This window comes from Oryctolagus cuniculus, chromosome 2, assembly GCF_051225735.1.
Source record: "Oryctolagus cuniculus isolate XC-2025 breed Fujian yellow rabbit chromosome 2, ASM5122573v1, whole genome shotgun sequence".
Lineage (NCBI taxonomy): Eukaryota > Metazoa > Chordata > Mammalia > Lagomorpha > Leporidae > Oryctolagus > Oryctolagus cuniculus.
In genome coordinates this window covers 178,590,707-178,612,286 of record NC_142868.1, presented here as the reverse complement: position 1 = coordinate 178,612,286, position 21,580 = coordinate 178,590,707, and the positions used below count along the sequence as shown (strand labels likewise).

The window sequence follows — 21,580 nt, the reverse complement described above, 5'->3', positions numbered from 1 at the left end:
ATGTGCCAAATGGAAGAGAAAGAGGATGTCACAACCCAGAGCCTAGGGGATCACTACAAGCAGGAAAAGTCTTTGAAAACTCACATTTCAGCTAACATTTATGTGTAGTTTGTACTAGAACCCAATGCATAGTCTCGGTAGTTGTAATATAAAAATGTTCCTCCATTCCAATCTTTTGGTAAAACAGAGGCTTTGGAAAGATGTGCCATGTCAATAATGTGTACTTGCATACTTTAATAACACTACTATACATCCTGCAGGTATAAGCATCCAAGTGTGAGAAGTCCTGGCCCTAGTTTATGCCAATCAACTTGTTGGCCCCTCCCAATCTGCCCACAGCCAAATGTCTTTAGCTATTATTCCTTGTGGACAAAGGCCCACAAACAATATAGCCAACTTATTCTCAGACCTACCAGGCAAAGCAATGAGAGCTGAATCAGCTAGTCCCCTGAGTTGTCCTAATTGACTTGGTCTACTTTTTCTTTTCTTTTCTTTTTTCTTTTCTTTTCTTTTCTTTTCTTTTCTTTTCTTTTCTTTGACAGGTAGAGTTATAGACAATGAGAGAGAGAGAGAGAGAGAGAGAGAGAGAGAAAGGTCTTCCTTCCGTTGGTTCACTCCCCAAATGGCCACCATGGCCGGCGCTGCACCAATCAGAAGCCAGGAGCCAGGTGCTTCTTCCTGGTCTCCCATGCGGGTACAGGGGCCCAAGCTCTTGGGCCATCCTCCACTACACTCCCGGGCCACAGCAGAGAGCTGGCCTGGAAGAGGAGCAACCGGGACTAGAACTGGAGCCCATAAGGGATGCTGGCACCACAGGCGGAGGATTAACCAAGTGAGCCATGGCACCGGCCCTGGTACACTTTTTCTTGATGACAAATACTTAGTAAGAGATGCAAACACCACTGGGTCAACAGTACCACAGTAAGCTCTTTGGAAATAGGCAGGAGTGGAACTAGCCTAGTTTGATTTTCTACTAGGTTTCAGGAACTGTAAGTGTTTATGTGTGCTGGGAGGGCACACATTTAATTCTTATATAGACCCCGGGGTAGTTATCACTATCTTCATCTACACACAAAGTATCTAGTACTGTCTGATACAATGGACACAAAGCATCCAAATGAGTTAGTTAGGATTCAAATCCTTGTTTTTCTTATCCACTGCCCAAGCTGCTATGCCCCTGCTTTTCTTTCTGTTGCCATCTTTTTGGCCGTTTTTGGCCATTTCACTCATGACCCCTATCAGAGAAACAGAGAGAGGAGGTAGGGCTGGAATGTTTGAATCCTACTCTCAGCTGTTTCAGGGCGACGGAGAGCAGGAGAGGGGCAGATTGGAACCAATGTCTAAACTGACATTTCCTTTATCATCTCTGGGATTAATTCATCTGAATCCACCCTTTTTGCCTTACAATCACTGATTTTAAGGAATGGCTCCAAAGGGTCTTGAGCAATCTAAGGAGAAAGCAACTTCCCATGCTTTGAGTTCATCACCAGTTGGAGCACTGGTCTCATTAATAACTGGACCTTAATTCTCCACATTCAATGAAACTTCCATTACTCTAAATAATAATTTTTCTAATTACCCAGGCAGAGTGGCAATTGCATATTGAATACTAAGGATGATTTAAAACTAATAAATACTTTTGGAAATTCCTTGAACATTTTAATGAATTAAAAGTTATGAAATATTTATAAGCGCTAACAACACCATTTAGTACCATTAATAAAATAAATACATTAGTCAGAGAATGAAATTCATTACTATTTTACTACTAGACATTGATGTCAATGACTGAATATTGCACCAAATTACTTGTAAAATAGACCTATTATTTGAGTGTGATTAATCTTTTCAATTATTTCTTTTATGTAGTTGTAATTTGGAAGTAATTTTCTTCTGGGAGTACAATGACCTCAGCACACTCATTTCTTATTTATTTATATTTGAAAACCTTTTGTGTGTGCCCTCATTTCCAGAATTCCAGTGGCCAAATATTTAAAATAGTCACCCAAACAGTCTTGATTGCTGCTAAGCACTTTGCAGGGCATTTTTAATTGGTATTATTAGTGATTATGAATTAGCCATTCCAAATAAGTAAATTTCTGGGCAAATTCTGGGGAGGAGGGGTCACCAAAAGTCCTTCCTGGTTCTACTGCTCAGGTCTGGTTGTTTTGGATTCCAGTCTGCCTGGAGGAAGGAGGTGGGCTCAGTATGCCAGTGGGCACTGTGGCTCATCCCAACCCACAACCACTGCCACAGGATTACACGGTGTCACCCCTTTGTGGCACAAAGAACTCTGTGCGCCCCGTCCCGAAGACAGAAAATGATTTCATCAGGGGTAAAAGCACAGACTGAGTGGGGAAGAGAAGCAGCCATTGTCTGTATCAGAAAGCAGACCTGGACTATCAGAGTCACTGCTGGAAACGCGGTAACCTCTCCCTGCAACCCACTGCTTAGACAAAGTGCAGATGGAAAGTGAAAGGTGGGTATGATTCTGTGAATACCCTGGGACAGTGGTGCAGAATTATTCAGCTGTGGTTCCAATAAGGAGATTCAGCTTAGTCAAGGGATACACACACACACACACACACACACAGAGACAGAGAGGTGGAGATAGTATTTATCAGGCCAGGCCCTGTGCTAGGGGCTCTGCACACATCTTTTTTAATTTCTAAAAAATCCCTGTAAGTATGTATCAGTAGCCTATTTACTAATGAGAAAACAAAACTCATACATTTAGGAAACTCCTTCAACTTAACAAAAAATTGATAAGCACTGGAGCTGGAATACCACACTCATTCAGCCAGATTTTAAAGCCCACGCTTTGTCTACTACATGAGAATGAGCAAACCTTTACTGAGAGCATGCCATGAAAAATGCACTCTTAGTTGTTAATTGGGATATAGAGATAAAGAAAAGATAATCTTTGATGCTAGAACTTAGCATCTATTGAGTAAGTCACATAAATAGCTGTAGAGAAGGAGAGAGTCCTAGAAGAGATATATATATATATAGAAACATCGTTCTGAACGGCGGCTTCTCAGGGAAAATAGAATTTGGGCTGAGATTTGAATGAAGCATGGGACTTTGAAACATCGTGCACCTCAAGGGGCCCAAATGGAAAAGAAGCCCGAGCTGGGGAGTTGTGTTTGGAGGAAGAGGAACAGATCTCAGTGGTTGGATGAAACCATTCTTTTAATGCTCATCTCTTTGAAGGTTCGTTTCATAGATAAATTAAGGGCCGAGAACAGGGAGTTAAGGAGAGGATTTGGAAACTGGAGCCTGCCGTCCTCAGCCGGGGTTAAGCACAGGCGTAAGTGAGGATACCCAGGTTGTGACTGCCATTTCTTCCCAGCCTCCACTTCCAAGCAACGTCCCTTAAAGTGACTGAACCGCACGGTGGCACCACTCGGGTTGGCGGTGTGTGGCTCTCATCACCCACTTGGTATTTGGCCACTACTCAACATCACACAGCTTTGCAGGAGGCATCCCAGGGGCAGATCTGTTTCCATGAATGGTCGTTTTCCCATGAGAAAGTGAGCAGCTCCAAGGGAACAGCTTAGGTTTAAAAAGGCTTCATCAGGCACGGTGAGGCCCAGAGAGGTGAGCTGGCCCATAGCACCATCCCCATTCCACATCGCAGCTCCAGCAGCCATCTTCTTGTTGACCCTCACAATGAAGTCAAATCCAGGACAACCACTAACCAAGGGCTATTCCTATCTTAAACTAAAAAGCAGATATTTCTTGGGAAAGCTTGTGATATCCTTTCTGATCCAAGGAATTGCCTTCCCTATATTAAGGGGAGGAGAGGCGCCTTAAATCTGGAGTTTTCTGGGCAGCTCAGTGCTCGTTCTGCACTTCTTTTGAGAAATGAACTTTAGAATTTGGAAGAAGTTTGGAAGAAGACGTATCTGTGAATGGAGCATTTACTCCACACCTCTGGTGCAAATCAAACGCAAGTCAGGAATGCCCTCTAGGGAGCAGTTTCTGTGCAAAGTGGAGTGCAGCTCTTAAAGCCACCACCCCAAAATCCAGTCCTAAAACAGACACAATTTCATAGTAGCGTCAGGATGTGCTCGGCTTGGTGTCTCCTCGGTCAGTGTCTGTTGAATGAACGGGTGAGTAGATGGGTCTGCCACATAAAGAGGGTTTTCTACTGGCATCCCACAAGCAGAGTGCCACTGTAATCTCCACTTACAGGCACAGGCCGAGGGTCCCGCTGGGGCACTGCTTGCTGTTGGAACAGGAAATGCCAGCTGGGGCCAGGCTGCCAAGAGCCCACGAAGTAATCCTTCATTTTACCCAGCTGGATTCTAAGACTACTCTGGATAATGACTGGTTCCACATGGCTGGTCAAGGATTACACTCTGTTTGGCATCTCTCATTTTTTCTTGTTCTCTCTCAGCCTAAAAGGGAGATGTCCCACTGCCCATCACTGTTTTAGGTGGAATAGGAGAGAGAAGGGACGTGTCTGGGAGATGCTACCCCTTTTGTACTGGGAACACTCAAACTAACTTCATACCCAGCATCTCAAGACCAGGGCCCAGCTGGCCACGAATTTGCCCTGTGAAAATGGCCCATATTCAAAGTAGAATAGTTGTGCTTAGTCTGAATATTCTAAAGAAGGTGGAGTTAACATAATTATTTTTGGCTTTTACTTTTTAAGTAAGTAAAGAATCACAGGATCAAACATATTGATGAACAGGTGAGCTGAAAATCAGACTGTGGCTCCCAACTGGTAGTTCTCAAACTGTATCTCACAAAGCCCTGCTGTGGGGAAATGTGAAGTGCTGTGCAGCAATGGGTTCTGAGCTCCCCACCCTCACTTCTTTAAGGCAGTCTTAAAGGGGTCTTCAGAAATTCATGGAAAATTCATATCATGAAAAAACTACATGTATTACAAAATTCTTTTGGTACCAACATCTATTTCATTCCATTTTTCATGTGCTTTTTGAAGTCTCCTGGTACTTGTATAATTTCACAACCTTGACTGCTACATAAGACTCTATTATGTGTATAACCTCCAAACACCCCCGTTTTGGTCCCAGAGAGGGGCTGAACGTGCATCTCCAATCTTGGGAACACACACATCAAGGCTTCAGTGGTAGTGGCACTGCACTGGACACGGTGGGTTCTTCCCTCTTCTGCAGCCACAGAAGTCAGTGAAACCACTCCTTAAGGGGAATCTTAGGATTACGACGCCCTCTCTGATGGATGGGTCAGAGGTAATGTGTATGACAGCACTTCACTAGCATAAGGGACCAAATTACTTCTTGTTGAGAAATCTGTTAGGTGAGCTGAATGTGGGCCTGGCAAATCTCAGATGTGGTTCTTACAGGTTCATGAAAGAGAAAGGAAACTGTGGCTGTCTGTGATAACACACATTTGTGCTCACACAGGAGTCACTCACAGCTCCTTGTTTGCATGCTGGCCAGCGGGCAGTGGTCCATCTTGGCTGCCTTTGATTAACTTGTTCAGGGACAGGGAAATGCTGAATTGGTCTCTTAGAAAAACTTGGACTTGACAACCACAGGAGGGCTGGTCAGAAATTTAGTATGCTGTTTTTCAAGGAAAAATTGTGTCTTTAATCATCACATTTCCATGTGGTGCGGGAGGCAGCGGAAACGCCTGCTGGGGTCCCTTGCCTTCGACAGAAGGCATCAATGGGTGATAGGAGCATGGATTCCAATTTCAGCTGTGAGATATCACTCGGATCTCTGTGTCTTGATGACCACATCCGTACAATGAGATGGTGGCAACTATACATACCTCGTACCACTGCTACAAAGATGAAGTGAGTTAATATTAGAGCAGGTTTGGGCCATGGAAGGACTGGAGAGGGTTTGCGGTGACAAGCACCACCATGAGCTGCTCAGAGGCATCCTGATGCTTTCAGGTCTTTCTGAAGAAGCCAGTCTTGCTCATTCTGGCTTTGTTTCTCCATCAGCATCCCTGAACCTGTGGGGTCTCGATGAGTGTTCTGCATGATCCCATTGCTCTGAGTTGTCTGCTGAAGAAAGTTTTTGTGAATGGACTCAGGGTTCCCGGGGAGCCCAGGCACGTGTGTCTCTGGGGCTGACATTCCTTCCGTATGCGTAGAAATACAAACTGCTTTTTCACTGGATTTTCAGGGAAAAACTTATTCCAAAGCAATTTCCACTCACAGCTACTTTCTTTTGGAAGGAGTAGGGTAATAGCCCAAAGCTATACAAGCAGGAACAGCATGTATCAATTGATTGATTAACCAATCAGTCAGCAAGTATTTATGTGATGTTGCCTATGTGTTTAGCACTGTGCTAACTGCTCCCTGGAGAAATATAGAACAAGATCCCAAACCTCAAGTAAGGGTCTCAGGATGACTAATTGGGAACTGACTATAAGACAGTTGCTAAATTTAGATGCACAGAGCCACATCTTCCCAAGCAGAATTTCTGTAGTGCAAATGAAGTTTCTTGACCCCAGCAAATGAATGAGGTAGTCCCACTGAGACCCCATATTTCATAATCTTCTTATGTGAGGACTGATAGAAGTTACATCTCAAGAAAGTGCCATAAGGAAAGGAGATATGGGGAGATTTGTCTAGCAATGTGTATAAGATGGGCATGGTGTCAGGGAGACCAGCTGGTTGCTGCCAAAGTCCAAGTCTTCATGTACGAATAATATCAGAAGAATAAGGCACATGGTTAAGAAACTGAAGGCATAAGAGTGAATTCTAGGCTGGCACCGCAGCTCACTAGGCTAATCCTCTGCCTTGCGGTGCCAGCACACCGGGTTCTAGTCCCGGTCGGGGCGCCAGATTCTGTCCCGGTTGCCCCTCTTCCAGGCCAGCTGTCTGCTGTGGCCAGAGAGTGCAGTGGAGGATGGCCCAAAGTGCTTGGGCCCTGCACCCCATGGGAGACCAGGAGAAGCACCTGGCTCCTGCCATCGGATTAGTGCAGTGCGCCGGCCGCGGCGGCCATTGGAGGGTGAACCAATGGCAAAGGAAGACCTTTCTCTCTGTCTCTCTCTCTCACTGTCCACTCTGCCTGTCAAAAAAAAAAAAAAAAAAAAAAAAGCGAATTCTAGAGACAATAATGGATAGGCTCCCAGGCAGCAATGAGTCCAGGTTTAAAGGTTCTGGGAATTTGGGAGTAGGGAGAAGAGGAATAGGAAGAGTCAAAGATGATTCTAATGTTTTCAATAATAAATAAAACCCCAGTCTCTGTACATTCCCCAGAGGCAGTAGAGTGTGGCCAACAGAAACGCTGGGTTTGTGGTCTGCTCAACTGGGGACAGACTTTGGTTCCATCTTTCAGTAGCTGATCGACTTCAGTGAGTTTAGAAATTTTCTGTAAGCTTTAGTTCTACCATCTGTAAAATGAGGATGACAGTCACTGCTTTATAGCGGAATTGCAAAGCTTGTGTGAGGTACCAGATGCAACCAGGTGAACACTTGTATTTGCAAATAATGAATGATCCAGCAACATTAGCTTTGACTGGGGCTATGAGCTCCCATGAACTGAGCATCTACTGAGTGTTACTGTGATAGGTGTAAGGATTTGAAGAGATCAAGAGGCAAGTTCTCATAACACTCACAGATAGATACTGCCTCTCTGCAGGGAGAATTGTTCTAGCATTCTCTAGAAGACTTCGCCAGATGAACTAAGTGGCGCCTTTCTTCATATGGACCAAGGAAGAGCTGTAGAGTTCTCCAGTTGTGTTTTTCCTCATGTTCTATAAGTGTCTTTTCATGAGAGGACTGAATTGCTCTCACAAATAGACCAGGTACCCTACAGACCTATCTGTAATGCTGGCTAGCACGTCATCAGCTAGCACGTTCACCATTCAAAGACATCACCTCTTCCCCCTTTTATCTTTGCCTTCATAACCTAACCATAGCATTGACCCCAGCAAACACAGATATTTACTTATATAAAATAGACCTTGAGTATTTCTACAACAACAGCAATGACAAAAACCAAAGAAACTCCTTCCCTTTAAATATGTAAGTGTAGTTTCAGGATGCTTTCTAGCATTAAAACTTTCCTATGTCAACTGATGTTGCCTGAATTTGTTCTGCTATCGGAGGGTGCTATGGTTTGGATGTGATTTGTCCCAAGAGAGTCACGTGTTGGAAGCCTGGTCCATAATATGGTGGCATTAAGAAGTGGTGGGACCTTTAAATGGTGGGGCTTCATGGAAGATAATTAGGTTCCTGGAGGAGCTGCCCTTGGAAGGGATTAATGCTGGTCTTGTGGGATGAGTTTGTTCTTGAAAGGAGGGGCTGTTATAAAAGAGCAAGACTGGTCCCTCCCCGGTCTCTGGCTTCCTCCCTCACTTGTTTCTGGCAGGGTGATGCCATCTGCTGAGGTGTTTACCAGAGGCCAAATCAACAGAGTCACCCGATCCTGGTCTTTTTAGCCTTCAAAACTATAAGGTAAACGAATTACTTTTCTTTGTAAGGTTTAGGGTTTTTGTTATGGCAACAGAAAGCAGGCTTACACAGAGGAAGAGCTGGCAATTTTAAGAAAATTCTGAAGTTAATTTGTCCTTCTGTGGTTGTTTTCTTACACATTCCACCAACCCCTCCACACTCTTTGGTGGCTACAGGTGGTCTGAGCAAGAGAAGGGGTGCGGAGGGACATCTGCTTTTCCACGGAGACCATCTGGTCTTCGAACTGGAGCCTCTGAAGGAAGCTGGCCAGGCCATGTGGATTTCCCCAGGCCACCTTCCCTAGGGACTCAGTGGGAGACTTGTCTTCTTTCTCTTGTAAGAAGGTATCCAGCTGACAGAAACCTTCTAGATCATCAGAGAAAGGTTAAGGAGGTCAACCATACTGGTTTCATTGAGGGTAGAGAACAAGACAAGAAACAGGCCCTTAAAATGTGCAACAGACTCACTACAAATGCAGCAAAAGCCACAAGAATTTTGTAGGTGAGATGGGGAGCTGCATGGTAATGGGGGAAACATCTGTGCCATTAGTTAGATCCCTGACTTGAATCTGCAAAGAATTCTTGTAGGTAAGACAATTTTGTAGTAGTAGTGCTAGACCAGATAGCTGGTGTTTTCTGGTCTCTTATTCCTGTTTCCTGATGTTGTTCTAGTGAGATGAGGCCAATTCTGGGAACTGAACCCTCCCTTCTATTAACTGGTTCCCTCTCAACAGATGGCCTCTTTTGGACAGCACATAGAGCCCTGACATCTGTGAGGATTGATGATGTCCACAGACATTCACAAATCTCTCAGTTCATGAGTGTGGAAATAGTTGTACAAGCTCCTGGCTTGCTCCCAAACCACATGCTTCTTGTACATTGCCTCAAACCACAGGTTAGCCACATTTTCAACTTGAACTGAAGTTCAATCTATCACATTATGGTGATTTTTCTTTTCTCGCACACATAAACCAGTTTTGATTAAAACAACAAAAACGACAACAAAACACACTTTGGGAAGGTTCTTGCAAGGCTAACAATGCATGAAGAGCCACAGCAGCCTAAGGAGCTGGGTGGTCCCTGGAGCTCCCTACCCGAGGGAGTGACTGTCATATGCTACCTTGAAAAGGCACAAGGTTAAGAATTAGGCCTCTACATGCAACAGATGACTAGTGTTACACGGGCCTTCATGGCCATTCATGGAAAGCCTAAATGGAGAATTTAGGTCCAGGAGTGCTCCAGGCTTCCTTCCTGTCTACACTTCATTCACAGGCCTCTCAGACCACAAAATCCATGCACAGATGAAGAGTGCCCTTTCCAGTGAGCCTCTGTGCAGAGTCCGGTATAACAGGAGAACAGCAGCAATGAAAGACATTTCTTCCTTAAGTTTTGTACAGTTCAAACCCATCTCTACACCCTCTCCATTGGAGAAATAATAAAGAATGCTTATAACTATAATCCTGGGCCTTCTGAAGAATCAAGGAAAGGCCAACCTCATATATCTATTTAAAAAAAATCACTTTTGTCTATTTATTTGTCTATTTAGTTTGCTTGGTTCCCTCTCCAAAGCCTCTGATGGCCAGGGTCGGGCCAGGCTGAAGCCATGAGCCTGGAACTCAATTTGGGTTCCCTGCAGGGTGGCAGGGCCCCAGGTACTGCGTTCTCACCTGCTGCCTCGCAGGGTGTGCATTAGTAGGAAGATGGAGTAGGAAGCAGAGAAAGGGCTTGAACTAGGAACTCCAGTATGGGATGTGAACATTCCAGTAGCGTCTTTTTTTTTTTTTTTTTTTTTTTTTGACAGAGCTAGACAGTGAGAGAGAGAGAGAGACAGAGAAAAAGGTCTTCCTTTTTCTGTTGGTTCACCCCCCAAATGGCCGCCACGGCCAGCGCTGCACTGATCCAAAGCCAGGAGCCAGGTGCTTCTCCTGGTCTCCCATGCAGGTGCAGGGCCCAAGCACTTGGGCCATCCTCCACTGCACTCCAGGACCACAGCAGAGAGCTGGACTGGAAGGGGAGCAACCGGGACAGAATCCAGAGCCCCAGCCAGGACTAGAACCCTGGGGTGCCAGCGCCACAGGCGGAGGATTAGGCAAGTGAGCTGCAGCGCAGGCCCCAGTAGCATCTTAAGTGTGACATCTTAACTGCTGCATCAAACACCTACCCCAACCTCACAAATCTGTTGAGGATAACTTCATCTTCACAGCAATCAGATTTAAGGCAAAGTTTGGAAGGAGGGGGAAAGCCTATCAAAAATCAGCACAGACATAATTATTATGATGGAGTACTGTGTTTAATTCAGAATTTCCTAGCAGCAAAGGCAAAAAGGAAAATAACTTTGTTCTCCAGGAGAGATAGGGAGATATAATTTTTGTGACAATAAATACTAAAAATAAATTTATAATGTGGGACTTTCTGCAAAAGGAACTATACCCTAAAGGATTTTACAAAATAAAATAAAAATTTTATATATAACTATTACCTATGTTATCCCTAAACAATAACCTAAATAAAATCAGTAAAAGTACTTACCTGAAAATTGTACCTCAGGGAAAAAAAAGTTAAGCAATGATCACCATCAACTTGGGAGGAGGGTGAGGAGTGGATGAACCGAAATGGTGGAATACTGACAATTACTAAGTTGGGATAAAGGCACATAGGGTTTCATTCTCTTATTCTATTTGCTTAGTATGAACTTGAAATTTTCAATAAATATATTTTTTTAAAAAAATAGCTTAAAGCATTTAACAGCCAGGAAAGCTAAGTCAATATGTTTTCTCACAAAGACCATCTCCTATTTGACAAAGTTTTGTTAAGTAGATATAGTTAGATATGACTGTATTGTTAAGTAGATGCAGTTTTACATTGGGTCTTTGGAACTTGATTGCCTGGGCCAGGCAGCTCTTGATAGCATCTTGGATCATGCCCTGAGTGCTGTAGACTTTTCTAGAGGAGTCTGCAGATTCCTTGCTAAGTATGGTGGCGGGTTGTTGACACACCTAACACAACAAGTGACCAGGGAGGGAGCAGGCAAAGCCGGATTCAGATACCTTCACTGCAGTTCTTCAGGGCAAAGAAGTCCACCGCAGACAAGCTTCGGTTCCCACTGGAGATGTATTCCAGGGCCACTCGGAATGGGTTCTCTGGGCGCCCAATTCTTCCCTGCAGCACTGTCCACCTGGTGGAAAGCACAGAAAAACAGTGGTGAGAATTGCTGCACAGAGGGTCACGACCTGCACTGACTCCAGGGCTCCCTTCTTTCCGGGCACCAGGAGTGTCCTGAGCAAGAGGCAAACACTGTTCCCTTTTTCTCAGCAGACTCAGAGTCAATTCTCAAACCCACTCTGGCCACGGGCATTCCCTTTTTCTCTTTATTTCTTTCTTTGAGGCAACTGCAGATCTTTGGACCATTTCACTAGCTAGTATTCATAGGATATGAATATCAATATGTGAGAAAAGTTGGAAGCAGAATCCAGGAAAAGTCTTCAAAAACATTTATCAGTCTATTTATAATTACTTCTGGAAAGAATGCTTGGTTTTGGAATTTTATCTGATATCAAAGTCTCAGAACCCTCTGGCTTGCTACAGAGTTACTTCAGGGAAACTAGCAAGAGCTATTTATTTACTTCAGGAAAATTAAAGTGCACTGAAGCATGCATTTTGGGGTAAAAGGTACCTAAGATTGACGTGGACTTTGCAAAAAAAGTGCAAACAGAAGACGATGGAAGCAGGTCAAATGGTGAGCTCTGTGTCCATCTATACTCAGGGACACTGACACTGTGAGAGACCAGAGAATAAGCTAAATGAACATTTTTACACCTTGCTCATGCTATTAACCTCTTGGAATAGCCTCCTGTCATTGATTGGAACATCAAATTTACTTTCCAACATTGATTCAGATGTGTGTGTATGTGTGTGTGTGTGTGTGTGTGTGTAGAATGGAAATTACCTGGACTATTTCATATTTTCTTTCCTTTTAAGCCCAATTTAATTGAAGTATAATGAATATACGATAAGTTGCATGTACTAAAACTTATCATTGGATTAATTAAAGTATATATATGTTGGTTAGTTTTGATTTACAGATAACACCCTGAAACCATCATAATATTCTACATTTTCTTATTTCTAGGTTGTGCTTGCATATGACATTGTAAGTGATAAAACATTTAGATAAAAATTAGCTTTCTTTCTTTTTTTTTGGTTTTGGTTTATCTCTTTGTTGGTATCCATGAGTCTTTTTCACCTGTTTTCTCTCTTTTTAAAATTTTGTAAAATTTTCATTTTATTAGAGGGAGATCTTCCATCTGCTGGTTTACTACTCAAATGGCTGCAACAGCTGGGGCTAGGCTAGGCTGAAGCCAGGAGCCTGGAACTCCATTTGTGTTTCTCACTTGGGTGGCGGGGCCTTGAGCCATCATCTGCTGCCTCCCAGGAGCTGGATGGGGACCTGAGTAGCCGGCACTTGCACCAGAACACCACTGTTCAGTGATAATGAGTGGGGATACCTTTCAGCTGTCACTTACACACATGAGGGCAGAGTAAATGTGCTGCTCTGTGATGGCACGTGCCCAGTGGCATGTCACCAGGCCTTGAACACAGATTGCAAGGTCATTTCAACACTAGAATTTTAACAATTTCTGCATTACTTCTGATTTTTCTCAGTATCATTATCATGCTGAAAGAAAAACTCCATAGACTTGAGTCAATGCTGCTTTGAGTCAAATTCTTAGACTCCAAGCCAATGTACTTGTATATCTAAAACTCTGTGACACAGCGCTCATCCTTCCACAGTGAGTCAGGGACAGCATTTCTATGTTTGCTTGTGCTGGATCCCATTAAATCTTTTCTGTCTTTGCTAACTTTTGGAGCAGAAGGCGCTGCTAAAGGCAGTCAACAACCTTTTTCAAGAGGGTGCTCCTGTTTTGTATCTCTGGTCCCTGGCATGTGGCTTGGGCATGCAGTCGGTGTCTACTGAATGAAGGGCTTAGTTTTATTCCCTACCTATGCTCTTCTGTAGTTAATCCAGATCACTGGAGCCAATTCCTCAGCCATTTAATAAAAGTGTATTACATTCCCTCACAATAGATGCTGTGGCAGGGATTATTGCTGCTGTAAAGTTTGTTCTGTTACTGTACCCAGCAGGATTTCTGTCCAAAATAAAACTGGGGCAATTGAATAAGGAAAAGGAGGCCTTTTGGTTTAAATGAGAGTCTGTCAAAGAAAGAAATATTTGGAAAGGAAATGCAAATGAGGGCTTCTTAAGGGAAACAACAACAACAACAACAGAGAGAGTAGGATCTTTCTGTTTCTTCTGAAAAATAAAGCATCCTATTTCGGAGGGAGGATAGTGGTGAAAGGCATGAGCATTCATATTCTGCCAACACCGTGGCTCTGTGCGCTGAGGAATGAGGGATTTTAATTCCAGGTACACAGTGGCCCTGGACAATGATTTCCACTTCTATGTTGGCACCGGCCCTCTGGATGAATGTGTCAAGAGTTTTAGGAATTAGTTTCTGAGTTACTGATGCAATAACTTTTGTCTGAAATTCTCTGGCCTCCCATAGTTTACTGCTGCAACTTTAATAACTTTTGGGGCAGTTGCCAAATATGTGTTTTATATTCAGGGAAGTTGGGACTAGCAAAGGGCAAACTTATACCTAGGGTCAGATTTGTTTAAGAGACAGCCAAAAAAACCAACGAAAAACAAATCCAACCTCTCCTCTCTGTCTGCCTCCATTTTCTTTGCTTATATCCCAGTGGTCACAAAGCTTGCTCATTAGGGTCCTGTTTTCGTTGCTTTGGCTGGTGGCTACTCTGGCTGTTCTTGCAAGGGTGAAGGTTATGTTCTGACCTACAGCCCCCTAGAAACAAACGTGCAGCTCTATCCATGTGCTGGGGATTCGTGACTTCCTAACACTGGGGCTTCAATCAATCAATTTGACAGTGTGGGGTGTCCATCTGGACTTTAGGAAGCCAGAAGGCCTGTCTGGTCAGCCTGTCACAATCCATTATCTTCCTGGTGTCTCTCTGGAGCTCTCCAGTTCTGGGCTGGCTCTGTTCCTCATTTGCCTGATGACTTTGAACAAGGCACTTTTCTACAAATGCCTGAAATTGTGGATGTTTTTTGATCAATTGTATTCTCAACTAGAGAAAGTGTTTCTGAAAAAAAAGACTAACCACCCACCTTTGCTGAGTGACTACACCATAATGAATAAATTAAAATGTACCAAAAAAGGAAGGAGGGTTCGTTTGCGAATACTAATATTATGACCTAGAGATAGTACATAGAAAGTTCACTGAATTGGAAACTGTGTTCTGGGACCTGTTCCTGGATTTGCATGAGCTTGGGCAAGCACAGCTTTGGGTTTTAATTCTTCATTAGCAAAGTACAGATATTGTAGTAAAAGTTCTCTAAGGACATGTATTGATCTGATGCCTATACTTCTCTAGGAGACGGCAGAAGTCCTAGTGACAAACTATTTTACGAAAGCCCTGAAAGCTGAAATTGACAGATAATTTCCCATAGTGGTGGCAACACAGTGATTAGTCATACAATCTTGGATCTGTTTTTGCAGAGCCTCAGGCTCACCCTTCTTGGAGAAATGGAGATTTGTCCAAGGTCACACACTGGGTTATTTGCAGACCCAAGATTAAAATCCAGCATTTCTCTTAGACTGCAATAACCAGAGACAATGCAGTCTAGGGATCAGTCTATACAGTCAGTTGCATTTCAAATTGCTAAAATCACAGAGATGGCAAAGGATATGTCTCCTTAGCATCACCGGAGGGACCATGGATGTGGGTTTTGAGCACAGACACAGCAACCAGACAGTGAAATACACTGTCAGAGAATCCACAAAAAATGTGTAAGAAGTGTTGACATGGAAACAAAAGGAATTTCTAAGGTTCCCACTGCTCCCCTACCAGGTTGGTCTCCAAGGTTTAAAGGAATCTGGCATGTCTGATGCAGGGCGAGCTGCTGATGAGACTGAAGGGTTGACAGCTGTGACTCAAGAGGGTGAAGGCATCAAGTTATTTTAAACCCAGAGTGGAGGGCTCTTTGTGACAGCATGTGAGGGCCATGGATAGCAGTTGCTGTTACGCAATATCCCAGTAGGCAAACTAGTGATGCAGGGTTTACAGAATGAGCCTTCAACTGCTATGAGCAATGCAAGAGGGTGCCCTACTGAGATGGTTTTAGCAGCTGCAAAGGCACGAGGCGAGACCTATACTCAGTTCTTGCAGCTCCACCATCTACTCAGTCAAGCAACCTAAGGCAAAAGCGTTAGCTTCCCTGAGCTTCAGTTTCTTGACTTTTAAGACAGAGGTTGTAATGTCTAGCTTGCTGGATTGTTAGAAGGGTGTATGCAAAGTAAGTAGAAGAGCTCTTAGCACACAGCAGGTGCTCAATAAAGAGAGCTAATTACAAAAGACCACAGCTTCCTTCAGGGAGTGGCAGGGATCCATGCAAATATCTTTATCTCAATTCATTTAGGAGATGGGAATGTAGGTAAAAGAGAGTGGAAATGGCCTGTGCAATTTATGAGTAGCAGCTACCATATCTGTCTAAACAAACAAAAAATGAAATTTAGCTAATGGAACTTCCCATGAAAAGCACAATGCCAGGAAATCATGTTGGCACACCACTACCAGATATACAAGTCAGAACTGGACTATTGATAGCAGATCAACCTTCTACTCAGAACCCTCCATCAGCCCCTATCACCATCTATACTTTTGCATTTTCTTGTAGCACGTGCAAAGATGCCTGTGTCAAGTTCTTGGTTAGAATGTGTTGGGTTACATTGCATTTCCCAAGTAATTTCTGCTGCTTAGCTGTGCACTAGATATTGTATTAAATATTCTAGGAATACTGAGGGTTTAGGATTTAGCACTGCTCCCAAGAGCTTACAGACTGGAGAGAAAGAACGAGAACATGTACTGAAACATGTACTGGAGTATGTGGGAGCTAGGTGAATGATGCAGGCACTGTGTGCTGTTGCCACATAGAGGGCAAAATGTTGCCTCAGATTGGACGATCAGGACAAGTGCAACTTGAAGCTGAATTGTGAAGAGGGAGAAGAATTTGGAAAAGGGCAATGCAAAAAGAGAGATGGGCATGAGCACATGAATAGGGGTCGAGTCAATGTTTTTCACTGGCTTCTACAAGGTAGGATAACCTGTGTCTCACCTCCTCCTTCCTTAATACTAGGGTAGTGAATCATTCATCACTGTGTCTCCAGTGTCTTATTGTCATAGATGCATAACAAATATTTGCTGCATGAGAAAATAAATGCATGAAGAGGTTTCTATTAAATCAGACAAGATGTCTGACATTCTTGGCTAAAATTATGGGACAGTGGAGTTCGGTTAACATAAAAGTTCATGCGAATTCATTAACTTTGGCTGCCATCCATTTAAGGGATAATGATGCCTTCCCTGTTAGGAGGAATCAAAAGACTGGGAAAGTGTGGCTGTTGCAGGAAGCAGGTAGTATTAGCACATGGCTCATCACAAAGCTCTTGGCTCTGCACTTGCCACAAGTGAATCAGAAGGAACCAGAGGATTATGGTAATTGGGAACCAGAGGGCACCTGAGTTCTCTGCTGGAGGCGTTGCCAGCTGATTCGTAAATCTTCCTTACAATGCAGGTCGGCTTGGACCAAGTCAGTATGAATATTACCACACCAACACCAATACTAACCCTAACAGCAGGATCAACAACAGCTAACATCCATCGAAGGTCTATTCTAAACCCAGGTTAGTGTGACTCCACAGTGTCTGAACACCATCTTACTCTTGCTCTTTTGAGCTTCTTGAGGTTGGAAACTGTCTTCATGGGGTTTCGTTTCAATTTCTGGTTCTGGTTCTGTTTCTGGTTCAGCTAGGGGCCTGAAGCCACAATATATGGCCATTCTCACATTCCGTACTGGTCGTGACAGCCAAGTCATCCAGGTGCTCACTAACCCCCGAGCTGGGACAGTCAAACTCTTGGGTCACATTGAGGATGACAGAAGCTACACAAATCAGACAGCCAGCCAAGTCCCTGTCACTTAGAATTCAGACACGTGATTACTACTATTATCAAATGTCCCCCCGTCAAGGCTCAGGGTGCACTGTTGACATTCCTCCAGAGTGTCCTTCCTAAGACTCTCTCTTGACAAGTGTCCGGACGAGGTGTGAAGGTGTGAAGATTTGCTAGAAACGAAAAACAGCCTGTGGCAGCTTGTCCAGATGAATACGGGAAAAAAGATAAAAGTCAACTGGACCTCTCTCCCTAATCTTATTCCTACAGGAAGAAAACACACATAACTTTTAAGTTTTCCTTAAAATATACTTTGTAGTTATTCTGCAGCAAATATAAACCATTCAGCACAATTTTTTTTATCGTTTCCACTAAATCAGCCTGCATTTAAAGCATTTTTATGGGAGGTAGCAGGGGGGAAAATGCCAGATCAATGTAAATGTTAGAGTGAAGTTCTTTGTTGCTTGTTAATTTCCTGTAACAACACGTGGCCAGGGGCACAGGGTCTTCAGGGTCTTTTTATCCAAATGGTCTACACTTTGTTAATCATTTGCCCTTCAGGTTTCCCACAAGCCAGATGGATGGACATGAGGTTTGGGGTTGAGTCAGGCTCTGACCTCCAATCACCGCCCTGGTGCAGGAGAGCTGCTTTAAGGCTGGGGGTGGCTGGGCAAGGTGGTGCCCAGGCAGGATGGGCTCTCAGGGGCCACAGGGTGACTGGATTGAGAGATGTTGTGTGAGTGATGGACCTGGGAGGTGGCCTCGCTTTCCTGGGGTAGGGCTGAGAAGATGTTTCAAACTGCACTTCCTGGGTCCTCTCTCATGCTGTGCCAAAGAGGAAAAATGAACAGTCTTCAGCTCTTTCTTGACATCTCTTCATCTACTTCCTGTTATCTCCTCTCTCTCTGTCCCTCCCCTCTTTCTTCTTACTCTCTCTTCTTTTTTCCTTCCTGTCTACAAGAGAAACATGAGTATTCTGATTAAGAGCAGAAGCTTTGGGACCAGACTTCGTGTCATCTTATCTCAGTTCTGCCTGTTAATGGCTGTGTGACCTCTGGTGAGCCACCTAAACCAACCTCTCTGTGCCTGAATTCCATAGCCATGGTTGTAAGGAAAAATTACAGAAGTGTTTTAAATTGGCCTTCAGCTGACAATTTCTTTAATAGATTTATTTATTTATTTTAAAGTTAGAGTTACAGAGAGAGAGGGAGAGACAGAGAAAGAGACATTCCATTTGCTGGTTCAATGGATCTCCAGATGGCTGAAGCCAGGAACCAGGAAAATCACCTGGATCTCTCATGTGGGTGCCAGGGGCCAAGTACATGGGCCATTTCCCACTGCTTTTCCCAGGCCATCAGAAAGGAGCTAGATGGGAAGTGGAACAGCTAGGACACGAACTGGAGCCCAAACGGGATGCCGGCACCACATGTGGCAGCTTTACCTGTTATGCCACAATGCCAGCCCCCAAACTTTTCATCTAACATTGAGTGAAACACTTTGTGCTATCTGAATGTTCATGGTTACAGAGTCTCCAAGGTTACTCTTTAGTACCCCTGTACTCTCTGCTCTCATCATTTGAGTTAGATACCCATGGAGAGTAAGTTATGCTGCCTCCAGACTTGTTTATGCCACTTATACTCATCAAGCTAAAGCAACATATGGGAGAAAACTGTGAATTCTTTGGAAGGGTAGTGGTAAGTTACCATGAATAACTGCTGTTGAATTAGGTGTGAATGGGGCAAAAGGAAAGACCAGACAATAAATTTAAACATAAAGAAAGCCTCCAGAAAACTTCTCACATTTAAAAAAATTATTTTCTACTTTAGACAAAGTGAAACTGAACATTATGGACAAGGTATCATGAATGTGATTTGTGTGAAAGACAATGCAGATATCCAATCAAAAGACTACACTGGAAGCAAAGGCCTTGGCCCTACATCAAGAAGTGGAGAATGAGTATGCATTTGTGTTAGGATGTAAATTGATACCCAGGCAACTGCTGGTGCTTGTCTTACTTTCTGAGAGGGATTTTTCTTTGCTCTGGTTTGTATAAAGAAATGCATAGAGGATGTACTGGCATTTTATTCTTTTTCAAGAAGGAATACTGATTATCCATGTAAAAAATCAGTGAGAAAATGTCTTCCAATCAAGAGTAGTGGTCTTGAGGATCCTGACGTTCCTCTTCCCATCTTTCTAACTTTTGGATTAGGTCCCATGCAAGCTACCTCCTCCGGCATTTGGTGAACATTCCTCATCAGAGAGCTGGAGAGCAGACTCAGCTGGGTTCTGGGCCCAGGAAGTGAGAGGAGACAGTTAGTTTGGGGCTGGCATCCCAGAAACCACTTAGAATTACAGAAAGGAACACAAGAGGGGATCCCAGTGGGGTTTCCCACTCCACAAACTTGCCAGCCAATGTTTCTGGCAGGTGGTGATGGATTTTCCCTGATTACAGTCCCAGCTGATCACTTTGCCTTTCTAACTCTTTCTGTGAGGAGGTGCAGGCATATCACCCACCAGTGGCCAGTGGGAATCTCAATTTGGTTTCCCAACCCTCTCTTCCTTCCAATAACTTTTTAGCACCATCTGTTCATTTCAGATACACAATTCTTTTTATGAGCCAAATCAGCACTGTAGGTTCTTTTAGCTTACACATATATTTATTTTAAAATCCATCATCACCCAAAAGGATAAAGACAACACTGAAACCTGAAAGGTAGCCATTCGAAGGGTTCCTCCTTCAGTCTGATCTGGCTCCAGGTTGAGTCCTGTATCCTAAGTGAGCCCCGGCCACCAAGTTTGACTCCCAGGACTTCCCTAGCCTGGAAGCAGCCCTCCCTGTCCTTGTTCAGAAGGTACCCAGAGGCCCATCATGCTCCCTAGAGAGGCAGTTTAAATGCCACTTAATGCTTTAACGTATCAATTGGTTTTAATTCCAAAGCAAGCCTCAGAGTCAAGTAAAATGCTGACAACCAAGCTCAGAATCTCCATTTCAATGAGAAATATCTGGCCACAGCAAGTCCCTGTGATGAGACTTTATAGGCAGCTTGGCCCTGGCCATTAGCTGTGGTCCTGTAAGCAAATCCTGGGGCCAGGATAAGTGGTCAGCCTAGACTAGAGGGGCCTGGTGAAGTGGGGTGTGGACAGCCCACAAACTTGACCCTGCCAGGACGATCCCTCCTTCCACACATTGCTGCTGCCCTGTCACTTCACTGGGGTGGCCATCCAGGATGGGCCGGTCATTGCCAGGGTCTTGGATACCTAGTGGTGGCAGTGCCTTGGTGGAGACAGACGCACGAGCTCTGCTACAGTGCCTGTGGGTACCAAGGTAAGGATGTGGATGCTGACATAACTGCAGGTGTTGGGGCTCAGAAGATCACGCCCCAGAGGCTGGCGCTCTGACAGGATGAGAGGCCTCACAGCCAACCTGAGAATCCAGGTCCCTCCAACCATCCTTGTTTGACCCCTTCCCAGAGCAGTGAGATGCTTCTGGAAGGTTCCCTTATCTACCTGCCCAGATTTGCCTATGGAAGAACACAATTACCTTCAGTTTTCTTATGGAAATGTCATTAGCCAGAGAAGACTAAAGTCACATCCTAGGAGGAGACACTGAAATCTGTCACACTCCGGAACAGACTTTAGTCACACACCATTGTTCTCTATTTCAATCCCATGGAGAATCATTTATAATCCATTGTTTATTCTAAGGGCCCAAGGGAATTTGACCCAGGCCATTTTATGTTCTCCAAACCCACTGAGTTCCCCTAAAATCATTTACTATCCCCCTGACATTCCCCAGTGTACCTCTCCTGTGTGGAATGGGTTTTGGTACCATAGTGTGCTGCTGGGTGACCACACTCCTGTGACTGTCCCCTGTGCTGTGGTCTTTTTTCTCTTTTGCTCATTAATAAGCTTGTATACCTTCCCTCATACTCAATCTGTCTTTGTCATTTATTCCAGCAAACCTTCAGAGGGTACAGAGGACATTTTTCTTCTTCCCTACACAGGGCTGACAGCTGTTGACTGGCGTGAATCTTGGAAGCCACCTGTCTGATCCTCTCATGTGCCACAGAAGGACTAAGCCCCAGTTACACTTCCACTTCCACTCTGCAGCCAGAGGAGGGTTCCATTCTATTCCTTGTATCTGGAA

At 44.1% G+C, this 21,580-nt stretch overlaps 1 protein-coding gene across 2 annotated transcripts in view; it reads right to left on the bottom strand.

Moving 5' to 3' along the window:
• ALK (ALK receptor tyrosine kinase) overlaps positions 1–21,580 on the bottom strand; it is a 774,540-nt gene that overhangs the window by 166,253 nt on the left and 586,707 nt on the right. For both annotated transcript variants that reach the window (XR_016229509.1, XM_051843042.3), the window contains exon 5: positions 11,457–11,584. Coding sequence is in view for 1 of the 2 variants with exons in the window: in XM_051843042.3 (XP_051699002.1) it covers positions 11,457–11,584 (128 nt within the window). In the remaining variant the exon portion in view is untranslated. The remainder of the gene's footprint in view (positions 1–11,456; positions 11,585–21,580) is intronic.